Genomic DNA, 16,766 nt, shown 5'->3' with positions numbered 1-16,766 from the left:
AATCAGAAACATCATGAAACCCCTCCTTCCTTCAATAGAATAAAGATAATTACGTAAAGTACTTACCTGGAGTCTGCTTGGCTGTACGCATAGGGGTGTACTGATTTTTGGAGGATGATCTAACTGGTGTGTTTTCTTTGGGAGACGTATTAATGGCTGATATATTTTCTCTTTCACAGTGTGCTATCGGAATTGGACCCTGTTGTCTTAAGATATCAGCCAGAGCCCTAGATGAAGAGAAAACAAAATGAGATACATAGTGGAGGCATACACCTCAAAAATAAAATTGGCATATGTTCACAGGTACTTTAACATAGAGAATTTGATGAAGAGATAGAAACATAGCAAGGGACCAGAGAGATAGCACAGCAGTAGGCATTTGCCTTGCATGCAGCAGACCCAGGACAGAGGGTGGTTCAAAACCTGGCATTCCATATAGTCCCCCAAGTCTGCCAGGAGTGATTTCTGAGTGCAGAGCCAGGAGTAACCCCTAAGTGCTGCCGTGTGTGGCACAAAACCAAAATATAAAACATAATAAATAAATAAATAAATAAATAAAAATTACAAATCTAACTAGTTCATCTAGTTTTTGTCTCAGGAAAATTGCACATAGAGCTATACAGGCTGTACAGGCACTGATAGGCCATTATTATGGTGTTTTTATTTAATTCCTTTGACATCATCCTGTCACAAGCTAACACCAATGGACCTGCTGTGGAAAACCCACCCCTACCAAGCATGGCTAGCAGAAAACAGATCTTAAAGAGACAATGCTCCCCTAATAAGTGATTATGATATTTTCTCAGGCTTAGCTTATTAAGAGTTGCAAAATTTTAATTGGCCTAAATATGAATCTCCCTTCTGCTGTACTATATATATTTCAGCATTTACCTCTTTACCTGGAAAAATTATCATCAGGAAGAAACATATAGAGGTAAAATAACTAACAGGAATTTGCCTTGCTGCCCTGCCCTTTCAGATAAAAGGAATGTTTGTTTTGGGTGCATGTCTGATGCATAAGGTAATTTTGGTGACTTGCTCATCTTTTATCTCTGAAAGAACATCCAAGGTTTGGCCTAGATGTAACAATGAGTTGTTAGGAAAGCTTTTCCCAGGTAAAGATTTGCACCCCCCTTTTTAATTGAGTTTGTGTTATTAAGTCAGAATTTGCTCTTTTTACTAAAATCTGCTCTTTCTTAGGAAGTTGGTTATCAGTAAAAGCCCTAATAACAAAAAGCCTGTTTCCTTAGATGAAAGAAACCTTCATAGGAAAGCCTGACATCTTCCTAATATTTCAATTTACATTAGAATTGAATCTTTAAGATGTTAAAATTTGTCCTGTTTCTGAGCTCAAGTAGATACTTATTTCTGTCTCTTGATTGAAGAGGACCTTTAGATGGTGTGTGACCCACCTTAGAGGCATCTGAATTTTTTTTGAAAATCAAACAGTATGCACTGATAAAGCTTTTGTTAACAAGAAAGGTATGTTTGATTCTGCAAAGAAACAAATGTGAGCTTTTTCTTTTACATACCACAAAAATTATTACTTGCAAAAACATCTTGCTTATATAACTCTTGTAATTTTCAATAGAGCAGAATGCTGTTTCTCTCACACTACTGAGTTTGACTCTGTCATTTATCTCCAGGACTCTGTCACCCACTTTCCTGAGAGACCCTGAGAATTCCCTTAAGTGTAGGGTCCAAGACAGCCCTGACATAAACCCACTCAAGCCCTTTCAAAACATTGGCTTCTCAAATATCCATCCTACTACTGGTAGGTATCTATAGCAGTTAGCCAGTTGAAAGAAACTGCAGTGAAAAACTTTAAACAGAAGTCTCAAATCCAGAAGAAGGCTATTAATATCAGGAGAAAAAAAATATAGCAATATTTTCAGCATGTAATCTATACCATAATCTATACCAGAGACACAAATAAATATTCAGTTAACTTCCAGTCTCAACAAAAGGTATGATTTAACTGAAAATACAAGGCACTCAGGTTTAAAATAAAAAGACAAGGTAATTGGAACTGATCACTCTGAACAATCCAACTGGGTGTTAGATTGAGATAAAAATATGCACAGTACCTCTTCTTTAAAAGTAATGCAAGCCACAGTGTTTAAAATGAAAAAAAAAATGAGAGAGAGGAGACTAAATTGCCTGTCCCAAAGGCAGGCAAGAGGGAAGTTGGAGGAGGAGGGAAACTGGGTAGATTTATGGTAAAAAAAACTTTGATGAAGGGTTGTATATTATGTAAGACTGAAATTCAATCATGAACAACTTTGTAGTCATGATATTTAAATAAAATAAAATATAAGACAAATTATTTAAAAAAGAGAGAGAGACAAGAATGGATACAGCAGAAGGAGAACTCGTCTGAAGCAAAGTGAAAGAAACAATTACAAGCACAGGAAGAAGATATCAGTGGCACTGCTGTGCTGGAATAACTCTCTCTGTAGAAGACATATAACCAAAGAAAGAAATACCCATATTCTCAATAACATTGCACGAACTCATTATGTGTAAGTCACTTCAAAACTAATCGGAACAATGTCTGTCATTTAGAGACTAACTTGGAAAAATTATTCTCATTCTTGCATTCTGACAAGTATACTTTCATTCATGTAAGATATATTTAATCACTATTAATGAAAAGTAAAGAAACACAAAATTGCTCTGGAGAGACAAAGATGAGTGTGACTAAGCTACTAAAAGGTGACCTATCCTGATATATTATATTTGAGAGCCAAGCCCCTGGATCTAAATGCACTTTATTTTGCACAAGTCAGGCAAGGACTTCCATCACTTTGAAGTGGCTCTGAAGAGTGAACAAGGCACCATATCTCTGATTCTGTTCCAGTGAGTGATGACTACCAAGGACTTTTGCTTTTTATATATGTATTGAATTTCAACTCTCAATATTCTCCCCACTTGCAAAGGGACATCCATGACTGTTCAAAACATGTTACAAAGATAAATAGTACTTCCCATTATGCCACCTCTACAATTCAAATAATTTGAAAACATCATCAGGCTGCCAATCATCATTTAGTGACATAGATTTTTCAGATTTTTCAAATACTTTTCTGTCACTGACTTCTCTCAAGCTGTGAAAGAGATTAGAAACATGCTGCCATGCAGATTTACTTCTGTTGACCTAGAAGTAAAGAAATCTCAGTCACCAGTTTGGTAAAGGTCTTTGGGCTGACTTGGGCTCTGGTTCAAAGGACTTGATATTAAGGGCTTAAAAATAATATTAGTTGTAGTAGTAGTAGAAGGATAAGTATTAACAATAATCACTATCTTAGAAGATTGAAATATTGTCTATTCTTTTTTCTTTTTGGACCACACTAGGCAATGCTCAGGGTTACTCCTGGTCATACCTGGAATTACTTCTGATGTTGCTCAGGGGCCCAAATCGGATATAAGGGATTAAACGTGGGTCAGCCTTTTGTGAGACAAGCACACTATTCTGACCCCTAAGATGTGAGTTCTAATATGAGCACTGGCCCTGATAAGTTATGATTCTTATGCATATATGCTCTGCCATAAAATTGAATTTTTACCCTTACATCATCAAAACAACTTTAAAGATCTATAGCTTCTATGGTCTCCTTTCTTTAAAAAAATTTATATCACAACAACCATGATCCCCAGTTCCAAAGGTCTGGCAGAGACAGCTGTAATGGAATGGGGCTTCTGGAAACACAAGGAAAGGTTTTATCCTAGGTGCCATCCCAGGTTTAGTGCCAAGACCAAGACCACCAACCACAGAAGATGGATTAAAATGACACCGAGGGAGCGAACCTTCTAGAACCACAAAGACTGACTTCATCATAAGTCCCATCCCTGGAGCTGTGCAGATAATGAGATCGATAGATACAGAGGTCTGATTGTATCACCTAGGACGGAACAGAAGTCTTCCAAACAACACAAAAGCACCACAGGGAGAGTAAAGGATCCTGAACAGAGTCTATAGTTGATCCCGTGACAATATACTCCAAGGGCGGAGAAACCCCATATCTCTTAGGCCAAGTGAATTCCTTTTGGAATGACCCCAATATTTACAGTGCCAGGGCAGGAGGGAAAGAAACAAAACACAAAATATTGTTTATCTTTTTATATATATTATTTTTATCTTCATATATTATAATTATTATATTTACCTATTTATTTTTGGTTGATTTCTTTGTTTTGGTGTGGTTATTGAAGCTGTTGCCCCCATTTACACTTTTCTTTTCTTTTCTTTCTTTATATGCTCTGCCATGTTTCTTATCTCAAGACCGTGGCGGGTTTTTTTTTTTTTTTTTTTGTGGTGCTCAGCGTTATTGTTGGAGTCCTCACTGAATATTTGACACTTCTTTTTGTACTGGTGGAGTGTTTCACCTTTTTCTCCTTCGTCTCTCTAACTGAGGATGAGACCCTCTAGAAGAATTCCGCTTATTTTCTGCGTATTGGATCTTTACCCCAGTTTACTACTATTCCCTTCTTCAAACAAAACCACGTAACTTGAACTAGCTAGTCCTGCCCCCCAGTTAGAGGGGGAAATAAGGGAGGCACCAGGACCAAACAGGTGCAAGACTACTAAGTATTAGGCTAGATACAGAGGGAACAACATATTCTGGCAGCCCTAGGGGTGAGGGAAGAGCATATGGGAGGTAGGACAAAAACGGAGATGTAGGGAGGACAAATTGGTGATGGAAACCCCCCCCTGATTTTATGTAAATATGTACCTAAAATATTATTGTCAACAATATGTAAGCCACTATGATCAAAATAAAAATTAAATTAAAAAAATATCCAAAGACAGGACTGAGAGATACAACAGTGGGCAGAGTGCCTACCTTGTACTGTATGTGGCTGAACTGGCTATGATACTGGGCACCATATATGGTCCTCCAGAGTAACATCAGGAATGTTCCCTGGACATAGAACCAGGAGTAAGCCCAAGAACCACTGATGTGTTTCAAAGAAAAACAAAAACAAAACAAAAAGAAAAAAGAAAAAGAAATTGAAGCTCTGATTACATAAAAATAACTGAAAAATTCTGAAAACTAAAATACATACCAGATACTCAGAAAACATAGAAGACTATTATGTGTAATGAGCAGAGCTAGCAATGACCAGAATAACTAGCTGAGGGATGAAGAAGTATGGGCTGCCGTTCCAAAGGAGATGGGTGAAGAAAATTATGTTTTCTGAGATGATGACAGTCTAAGCTGAATGTTTTTTAGTGTGTCTTGTTAATAACTTTTTTTTGAGTTAGCAAACCCTATCTTTTATAACTTGTTAATAACTTTTTTTGAGCTAGCAAACCCTATCTTTATTCACAACTATATTGTGATATAATCTTAAGCAAATTACATTTATAAAAAATATTCTGATACTTGCTATCTTTAAAGACCTCTGTAAAGCATTAAAATAATAGAGGTGTATTTGTTTGTATGCACTTTCAGTATATATTTTAATGATATTTGTATTGACATAAAAAGAACACTACAGGGAAATAAGGTATTTGCCTTGCACAAAGCCAGCCTTGGGTCCTCTCTCTCCCAGCACCCATATGGTTCCCTATCTTATATAGTTCTGCTCTCTCCTCAGAGAAAAGTCAAGCATAAGCCCTGAACAAAATCAAGTGTGGCCCCATATTGCCAAAAGATGATTTTTGTCACTATCAAATTCTCATATTTCATAGTGTAAATATGTTTTTGTTAAAAAATTAAACATGTATTTAGTAAAAAAGAAAATTTGCATCAATCCATTTTTCCTTTTCCTTCCATTCTTTACCCTATGACTATCAAAGCACTTTATTAATATGTTTTCAGTTTGATTTTGTGTTACACCAGTTGTGCTCAGAAAAATATATACAGTACTAGGGATTGAACCCAAGTCAGCAGTGTGAATGGCAAACATTGTACTGTTTCATTATCTCTCAAATTTCCTAACAGATTTTTATGTTAAGAAAATAATGGGTTATGGTTCTAAAAGAGGTATTTCCTCTCATTTCTCTGATATGTACTTTCTTAGAGTAGAGCACATTTGTCCATATCTGTGTGTGTGTTTTTTTTTTCTTTATTTTAGGACATATTCTCCCATTTGGGGAAAGTGACCTCCACATCTCCCTCTGTGATGTGTACTATGCTTTGTTCCACTCTGGAGAAACCTGTTTTATCTTCTAAATGTCTCTTCTTTTCCCTCCCCTCATTTAATGAACAATTTATCTTTTAAGAAATCTTTTAAAGAAATAATATGCCAATAAAATAGAAATGAGATTCCAGAAGTAAAGTAATAAAGAGATGATCGATTAAATTTTCAACAGGATGGAAAACTTTGAAGATCACACTATAGGGAAAAAAAAGTTTCTTAGTGTTATATTTTGATATAACACCAAAAATGTTGGACCATTACCTCACACCATACACAAAATTCAAAATGGATCATAGACATAAATATTATAGCTGAATCTATAAACTCATAGAAAAAATAAAGTAAATGTTTTTTACTTGTTTTAGACAAAGTCTTTTGTTTGTTGTTTCAGCCACGAACTTCTGTGCAGAGGAATTGCTAAGAGGACCATATATAGTATCAACGATTGACAATAGTCAGCAAAATGACCATATGCAAGACAAGTGATAATATGCACACATCTCTCACTGTTCTGCTACTACAAAAAAACAAATACAGAATGCTATTTTCATTACACCACTTGTTATAAAAGCAAAAATCTTTCTTCTGGTAGGAGGAGATAGGCACCAATGTTTGTCTAATATAAAGGCAAAATAGTATAACACAACTTTTAAAAAAGAGAATACTGTTCCAATTGGAAATAGTACAAGTATTCCTCAAATGATGAATTGATAAGTAAAATATGGCACATTCTCATAACAGGTTTTTAATGCTGTCCAATCTTAGAAAGCAATGCAGCATGAAGCCAGAGAAATAGTATAGAACAAAGCATTTGCATCATATGCAGCCAACTCAGTTAAAATCCCCACATCCCAAATAATACCATGGATGTTTCCAGGACTAGGCCCTAAACACTGAGGATAAATAAGCCTGATCACAGTCCTATATACCCCCACTCATTAAAAATCATTACAGTATATAAATAAAATGAACAATTGTTTAAACTATCATACTAAGTAAAGGAAACCAGTCAAAATTATTATACTTATATAGTGATATTTATAATAATTCTATTTATATAAAATGTCCACATATGCAGAACTTTAGAAAAATAAGTAGACTTAAATATAAAAAAATAGGAGTCATCAAATGGAGCATGATAATTAATAAATATGGGGTTTCATTTTAAGGAAATTAAAATCCCTTGATATTAGATAATGGCAATAGATGTTATCTCTATAACTATAAAAATCACAAAGTTTTGAATTTAATTTTTTAATTTATTTTGGAGGATTTGTGGTTATACAACATTCAGTAATATTAATAGGTTATTCCTAGCTCTGTGCTTAGGTGTGACAGCTAGAAGCCCTCTGTAGACCAAGGATAGTACAAGAAAAAGAACAAGTGTTGGCCACATAAAGGTAAGTGCTTTAATCCTCTACTATCTCTCTGGAATAGTAAAAATAATAAAGATAAATTTTTAGAGTCAGTAAACTACATCTTGCAACTACCTCCAAAAATATCCTTTTCTTTATGTTATCTTCCAAAGCTCTTAAAATATTCCATTCCAAAGACAAAGACAAATAAATACACTAACTTCCCTAGGCAAAAAGAGTGGTTTTCAATCATGATGATTTTTGTCTTCAAACAGACATTTGGTAAGATATTGGAAATATTTTTGGTGGCTACAACAGGAAAGGAAAGTACTACTATTATCTGATAAAAAGAAGTCGCTGGATGATTTATATGGCTATATGGTTTATAATCATTCTATCAATCACAGGACATCACCACAATATGGAAATATCTGAGCCAAAATATCAGTATTGGCAAGATGGAAAAGTCCTGACTCAGCACTATACCAGGTGTGTTTTTGATTAATGCTCAATGAAATCTAGTTTTACAGATGTCAAGTGAATGACCCATAAATAAAAATTAGATGATGGATACATAAGGACACACACACACACACACACACACACACACACATTCTAAAGTAGGGCAAGATTTAGTCTGTCTTTACACATAACTTAAGTCATTACATAAACAAATAAACAAATATTGTTACTTTAGTATTCTATGTAGTTTTCAACAGGCATCACTCTTGTCCACATCAACAGCACAAATGCAACTGCAGAGAACATTAATCCTTGAGCTCACTGACAAAGAAGAATTGAGCAAAAAATAAACTTAAAAAAAAAAAACAGCTGGGGAAGCTTTTGTTTTCTATCCCCTGAGAAGTCTAATATTCTGCAACACAGAGGTGAAAGGTGAAAACGTGATAGGGAAAACTACAAGTCCCTACTAGTGATCTGCTGAAGACTATTAGGCTAAGTGTATGTTAAAGATGCTTGAGTATAGCTTTCACATCAAGAATGATTTTAAAATCTGTGTTCCATCCCAGTTATTAAGAAGAAAATGGATGGCAAATCTAACTGAATCCTCTGAATATACCAAATTCTCTTAGCCATAGGGGAGGGATCTGTGAGGTGATCCTGAAGAGAGGGCTGCCAACCAGATTAATGGCTTGATGTATAGGGTCTCTGCCACATGTATTCCTAGAGGAGTATGATGCCAGGGACATTTCCTGAAAAACCATTTTATGGATATTCCTTGACTTCTAAAAACAAATTCTTAAGATCCATCTTTTTGCAGTGTTCTCTAATACCAGAAAGGTAGTCTTAATTCCCAGATAGTATATCCTTAGGAGAAATTCTTCTGATAGCTGCCCTCCCCCAACATAATTTACCTTCTCAATTGCTCACTTCAGAGACCTCCCTCCTTGCTCTGTTCTTTTCTACCATAAATTCTAACATTATGCCATTGCCTTCTCTCCAGGGTATTTGTCAAATATTCTAATGATGAAATATACAATCCTAGTCTCACCTAATTAATTAAAGTAAGCCGGAGGAAATAGGTTAAGGCTTGAGCTACTTTATAACATAGAGGGAAAAAAATGGCCACTGAGGAACATAGAAGCAGATTCTGTAAAATAGTAGGCAGGAGCTATCATTTCCCTGCAGCAACTTTTCCTGCAATATCAAGATATGCCCATTTTGTAAAAAAACGTTTGTTTCTAAATTATATGCAAACTGCTTCAGTTTGCCATCTCCTTCTGTAAAGTACTTATTGGCCTTTGTGTATATAGGGCAAGCAGAGGATAGTAAAAAAAATCAGATAGCAAATCTGATCAAGGAAAAAAAACAAGCTCTCCAGGTAGGAAACTAGTATTATTCATGACTGATTGTATACTAATAAGAGTAACTAAATTGTGATTCTATAATACATTTGCATAACATATAATAGATATTAGTTGTTGCCAACTGCCTTATTAGATGTGATAGTACTATACTACAATACCTTTGAGATATTATGACTTCAATTTTTTAAGAAGAAGCTGAGGCTTAGACATGATATATAATTAAACAGCAACCTGACTGCAGGACTTTTAACTTGCAACCCAGTGTTCTGTTCACTGGGATTACTTTTTATATAACATTGCCTTTTCCTGCAACTCATCAGTGTAAATGTTTCCTGCCCACCTGGGTCTGCTAATTTAGCAAATACAAATTAATATTTAGGCATAGAGCAATAGTAAATAAATTATTCTGCTAAAAACTATCAATGCTGGTAGGCTCAATTTCCATATGGGATGGTAGAGATCAACTCCAGTTTAGCTCTGTGCATGGCAAATGCCCCACTCTACGTACTATGGCTCTGGCCACATTTGCTAGCTCTTGATAAGAACTAAGCACAACGAACATATCAATGTGCTAAAACCTGCAATCAAGACATAAAATTTTCTTTAAAATGTCAAATTATTTCCCCTAATAGCAGGGTATAGCCAAAAGTCTTATTTATAACTTTGCTTCATTGTCTTGCCTACTATCATTTATTTGGCAACTTCTATGTGCAAAATATTTACTAAGGTCATGGAAGTATATTATAAAGTTATCAAAGTGACCTTATCAGCAACTACATTTTTCTTGTTTTTTTGGACAGATTTGGCTGTGTGCTCAGATCCTATTCCTAGTTCTGAGCTCAGAGATAATCCCTGTTGGGTTCAAGAACAATATGGATAGCTGGGGATTGAATCTGCAACAATTTTGCTCAAGATAAGAACCCTACCTGCTGTAATATTGTGAAGTACCCTCAGTTGCCCTGGGCTCTGAACCAGAAAAAGCATAGTTTCTTGTTCTTAAGATTAAGTTTCACTTTTCTGTGGCATATAATAAGATCCAGTTCTAAACCACAAAAACCCACTGAGCATCTGACCATACCTGCACAAGGTATTTGACCAAGGCCAAAAGCAACTGATCTTCCCATTTAAGGCTAAATTTTCATTTCTCACATGTGAACTTTTGTGTGCAAAAACCCTACAAAATGGTTGTGACACTGGACAGGGTTGCCTATTGGGCAGGTGACCCTGACTGGTCAGTTTAGAGCTGTTGGTGATGGAATCTTTGCTTTACTTTATTTCATCTGTGTGGTCTGGTCCTTCAACTCCAGACCCTAACACTATTTCATCAGCCCCAGCAGTTGCATTTTTATGAGAAATGAAAGGCCTTGCACAGCCAGATATCATGTCAAAACTATCAAATTATAAATCTTTATTTGATTCTGGGAATCAAACCCAGGACTGGAGCATTCAAGAAAAGTGTCCTGTATACCTGTACTATTGCTCCAGCCCCAGAGACAGCATTATCTTAAATACAGGTAGATTAAACAAAACACACACATTTATACTACTAATAATTTATCTACCCACACAATCATTTAACACAACTATCATTATTCTCCCATCATTTCAACTCCCTCCTTATTATTTACATATTTTAATCCTATTAGGTCCACATAATGATATCTAAATCTAAGATGTAATGGTTTAGTAAAATATATAGTTTTATATTAAAATATTATACAGGAGGAAAGAAAGAGTCCCATTAGGTTAAAAAAAAAGGCAGTCTAAGTTCAGATAGTTAAGATCTAAGTTAAAATGGCAACTCCAGAAATGATTCAATTGAAATATAAATTAAGAAATTTATAATGTTTCATTTTCAAAGAAAAATATATAGCCAAATATTGAGCACCTACTACTCAACTAATTGCCAAATTTTTTACCTATGTGAATTACCAGCATCAATAATTCTCGGTTTTGATCTTTGTTTATCTTTATTTGAGATTTTTTTACATCGTTTTAACAGACGTGCATTTTTTTTTTTTGATTTTTGGGCCACAGCCGGCGGTGCTCAGGGGTTACTCCTGGCTGTCTGCTCAAAATAGCTCCTGGCAGGCACGGGGGAACATATGGGACACCGGGATTCGAACCAACCACCTTAGGTCCTGGATCGGCTGCTTGCAAGGCAAACACCGCTGTGCAATCTCTCCTGGCCCAACAGACATGCATTTTATATTTCTCTCCCTGGTTTTTAGGCCATACCCTGCAATGCTCATAGATTAGTACTTCTAACATTCAGGAATTACTCCTATAATTGTCCAGGTGAATACATGGGATTCTGATAATCAAAGCCAGAAAGGGCGCATGCAAGAAAAGTGCCCTACTGCTGCATACTATTTCTTCAGCCCCAGAAACACCAATTTTCTTAAATTATATTCTTAAAAATTGTACTGTGCCTCACTATTCTCCTTATCTGCAAGAGGACTGAATGATGAGTCATAGATCTGATCTAAAAAGCTAATGATATATATTTATAAACTTACAAATTTGAAAAAATAGTTGCAAAATATAATATAATCTTGGAATTTTGGGTCCCCATCTTTTCTCAGTGAACAGACAATTAACTTTAGGCTCTCTCAAATTGTGGGGAGAGTAAGGGCCCTTAGTTTACTGTTAAATTTTTATCAAAATTAATAAGTTTTCTATATAAACCCCACAAAAATCACTGATACAAAGTAGTCTCACGAAAAGCAAACAAATGAAACAAAACAAAACAAAGTGGTCTCCTGAACGCTGCATGGAAATAAATGATCAGACATAAATACCCAACCGAACATCAACGACAATAGAATCAAGAGACCCAAACTATAACAAACTACACATAAAAGGGACCTGTTATACTAGCAGTCCAGGGGGCTAAGGGTGAAGGTATAGATGCATGCTGGGAACAGTGGCAGAGTGAGGTCAACACTGGTAGTGGGAATTCCTAATTCACTGTCACTATGTACAATAAATATAACTGTGAAAGACTTGTAATTCACATTGGTCTCAATAAAAATTATGTAAAACAATTCATTTCTACAATAGAGGAAAAATCAGCATTCTTCCTTCTTGTGAATATACAGATTTCTATTAGTATTAGTATTAGTATTAGTATTCCTTCTAAGTCATTTAGCTATCATGAAAGAAAAAATAAGTTTATTAGCAGCAATAACTTTTCACCGTGCCAAAAGCAAAACTCAGTGTTTAGTTTGGATTTCTAATAATGCCATTTTTTCTTTTATGAGGAAAGTGGGTAAGAAGAAATATACATTATTAAATGGGTATTAAATTCCAATTATGAACCATAACATAAATAACTCATTCTGGTTTGTTTTAGTCTAAAGCAATTCAATTATTGTTTTTTGCTTTTGAAAATTTTTCCAAAAGTCTAATTAGAAGGAGGATATTGTCTTTTCTAAAAGAATACAAATCTTTTATGAATAAACAATCTTAGAGAAACTAAGTTATATATGGAAAATCACAAAACAAAGGTGAACATATAAAATATACATACTTAGAAATGACTTATTCTGGAAGACTTTATTAAAAAAAATCTGGGAGCAGGGTTAGATAGATAGGAAGATCTGGTAAGACACCTGCCATGTATGTTGCAGGCACAGGTTTTCACCAGAAGCACTACAGATGGTCCTCTCAGAATCAACCAAGTGATTTTTTAAGTATAGAATCAGGAGTAAGAACTTATCATAAACTAGTATAGCACAAAAAGAAAAACAAAACAAAAGTGTGACAACTAGTTCTATAGTTTTCCTAAAAGTATATAGAACTTCACAAAAATATATAAAAACTCAGAAATAATAAATGAACGCAGTAAGATAATAGGTTACAGGACAGATAACAGGAGAGATGACATCTATCCCTCAAACACAAAAACATTAATTTGAAAAGGCTAGAACACTAGATAGTCACATTTCACAAAAGTAAAGTGTAGTGGATTAAGACCTCAAGATTGGAAGCCAGCTGAACTGTTCTGGGTCTCTGAAGTTCAGCACACTCTCCACTGTCTTCTCTGCCTGCCTTGCCTGCTTGGGCCTGAGACTTGATCTGGTGTGGTTTCATCCTCAGAGGGCTCCCCTTCCTTGGAGGTGAGCCAACCCGCCCACAAAAGGGTGGAGCCAGTGGAACTATGCTGGGTCTCTGAAGCTTAACAGACCTCTCTGGACTGTCTTCTCTGCCTGCTCGGCCTAAGACTTGATCCAGTGTGGCTTCATCCCTGAAGAGCTCCCCTTCCTTGAAGGTGAGTAGACCCGCCCACAAAGGGTGCAGCCAGCTGAACAGTGCTGGGTCTCTGAGCTTTCTCCACTGTCTCCTCTGCCAGTTCTGCCTGCTCAGGCCTAATAATTGATCTGGTGTGGATTCATCCCTGGAGGACTCCCCTTCTTTGGAGGTGAGTCGACCCGCCCACAAAGGGTAGAGCCAGAGGAGCGGGCCACTCTATTTTGCTAAGCAGCAGCACACATAATGTAGTCAACAAAACACATAGAAAAACACACAATACAAGTGAGACAATGGGAAAACAACGCAGGCCAGCATCAGGCGTAGAGAATGAAAATGACAACTCTGATGACCCAAAAATGGCCAACTACCTAGTTAGTCTCTCAGATATGAAAATTAGAGAAGAAATATGAAGGCTGTTCATAGAACTCAAAGAAAGCATAGATCAACTTGAACAGAACAATAGTATGAACCTAGTAAATATGAAAACAGAAATCGGAAAACTTCAAACTGAAATAACAGGTCAAATCACAGGTCTGAAAAATTCAGTACACTAATTGAAAAACTCAATGGAAAACCTCTCCCCAACAGTAACAGCAGCTGAGCATAGAATTAGTGAGCCAGAAGATGCAATACATAACAACTCCATACAGTAGAAGAGATTGGAAAACACCTTAAAGCAAATGATCAGACAATGGAAACATTACTCAAAGAATGTGAACAGATGAAAATAGAGGTCTTTGATAAGTTCAACAGAAAAAACTAGGAATCATTGGAGTCCCAGAGACCCAGGAAGAAAATCTCCAGGAATAATCAATGGTCAAGAACATCATTAAAGAGAACTTGCCAGAGCTAAAGAATACATGTGACTAAACCCTGCATGCCCATAGAGTACCAACTAAAAGAGTTACCAAGAAAAACATCCCCCAAGACACATCCTAATCACAATGATGAATCTCACAGATAGAGACAGAATACTGAAAGCAGCAAGTTCAAAAAGGGAAAATTCATTCAAGGGAGCATCCTTGAGATTTACAGCAGACCTGTCACAAGAAACACTCAAGGCCAGAAGGCAGTAGTAGGACATAGTGACAAAAATTAATGAAATAAATTCTTCACCTAGAATTTTTTTTTTGCACACAGCAAAACTCAGTATCAGATTTGAAGAAAGTATATATGGCTTCACAGATAAATGACAGCTCATAAACTTTACAGATTCAAAACCAGTCTTAAAAGAAAAATTGAAAGATCTACTTTAAGACACGACTGACCAACAAACACACCAAAATTCTACACAATGATGGCACTAAATCCCATGACAATTCTTTCAATGTCAATCGACAAAATGCACCAGTTAAGAGACACAGAGTGGCTAAATGGTTCAAAAAACTAATCCAACCTTATGCTGCCTACATGAAACACACCTGAATAGTCAGAACAAACATAGACTGAAAATCAAAGGCTGGAGGAAAATTATCCAAGTAAATAACACCATTAAAAAAGCTTGGGTGGTCATATTAATATCAGAAGACACAAACTTTAGACTCAGAATTGTTGTAAGGGACAAAGATGGACACTTCATACAAATCAAGGGATATGTACAGCAGGAAGAAATCACTCTCCTAAACACATATGCACCAAATGAGTGGCCAGCAGAATATTTAATACAATTGATAAAAAATCTGAAAAAGAATATCAATAACAACATAATAATTGTGGGAGACCTCATCACGGCTTTGTTAACACTTGATAAGTCAACCAGACTGAAACCCAAGAAGAATATACTAGACCTAGAATATATATATATACTAGGCCTCTTTCATTTCCCTTTTTAGGTATATATATATATATATATATATATATATATATATATATATATATATATATATATATATATATATGACACTTCACCTCCAGAAACCTGGATAAAAATTATTTTCCAAAGTCATTCTCCAGGATAAACTACATATAGACTACTATATGCTGGCATAAAAAACATACCTCCATAATATCAAGAGGATAGAAATGTTGCAGGATACATTTACTGATCACAGGCTCTGAAATTATATGTGATTTTCAAAGGGACACAGAAGAAAAACTTTAACACATAAAAGTTAAACAGCCTAATACTGAACAACCAGTGGGTCCGAGATAAAATCAAAGAGAAAATCAAAACTTTCCTGGAAACAAATGAGAATAAAGACACAAACTATCAGAATCTATGAGACACAACAAAAGCAGTACTGAGAGGAAAATTTAAAGCTTTGCAAGCACACACAAGGAAGGAAGAGGGGCATTCCTAAATAGCTTAATGACACATTAGAAAATGTTCAACAAAAGGAACCTAAAATAGGGAAGCAGAAGAAAAAAACAAAGCTGAGAGCAGAAATTAATGAAGTGGAAACCCCATAAACAATCCAAAAGATCAACGAAAGCAGAAGTTGTTTCTTTGAAAAAATAAACAAAATTGATAAATCATTAGCAAAACTAGAAAGAAAGAAAGAAAGAAAGAAAGAAAGAAAGAAAGAAAGAAAGAAAGAAAGAAAGAAAGAAAGAAAGAAAGAAAGAAAGAAAGAAAAGAAAAGAAAAGAAAAGAAAAGAAAGACTTGATAACTCATATTAGAAAAAGGGGAGATCACTACAAATATCGCAGAGAATCAAAGGGTAATCAAAAACCACTTTGAGAAATTCTATGGCACTAAAAATGACAACCTGAAAGAAATGGATACATTCTTGGACTCTTATAACCTTCCATGGTTGAATAAAGAGGATGTAGCATATCTAAATACCCCGTCACTATTGAGGAAATAAAAACGGTCATCAGATGTCTGCCCAAAAACAAAAACTCAGGCCCAGATGGATTCTCTAATGAATTCTTTCAAACCTTTCAAGAGGAACTACTACCAATTTTGGCAAGACTCTTTCATGAAATCGAAAAAACGGGAACACTTCCAAATAGCTTTTATGAAGCCAATATTACTATGACACCTAAACCAGACAGAGTTGCTACCAAAAGAGAAAATTACAGACCAATATCCTTGATGAACACAGATGCAAAATCATCAACAAAATCCTGGCAAATAGGATTAAATACCCCATTAAGAAGATCATCCACTACGATCAAGTAGGTTGCACCCCAGGAATGCAAGGATGGTATAACATCCATAAATCTATCAACATAATATAC

At 35.5% G+C, this 16,766-nt stretch overlaps 1 protein-coding gene across 1 annotated transcript in view; it reads right to left on the bottom strand.

Annotated features, from left to right (window-relative positions):
* SHISA6 (shisa family member 6) overlaps window positions 1-16,766 on the bottom strand; it is a 462,012-nt gene that overhangs the window by 398,449 nt on the left and 46,797 nt on the right. The window contains 1 exon segment of the mRNA XM_049776872.1: window positions 67-227. Within this exon segment, the coding sequence (XP_049632829.1) occupies window positions 67-227 (161 nt within the window).

The sequence above is a fragment of the Suncus etruscus genome, chromosome 7 (genome assembly GCF_024139225.1).
Source record: "Suncus etruscus isolate mSunEtr1 chromosome 7, mSunEtr1.pri.cur, whole genome shotgun sequence".
Lineage (NCBI taxonomy): Eukaryota > Metazoa > Chordata > Mammalia > Eulipotyphla > Soricidae > Suncus > Suncus etruscus.
This window is presented reverse-complemented; position numbering and strand designations above follow the sequence as displayed.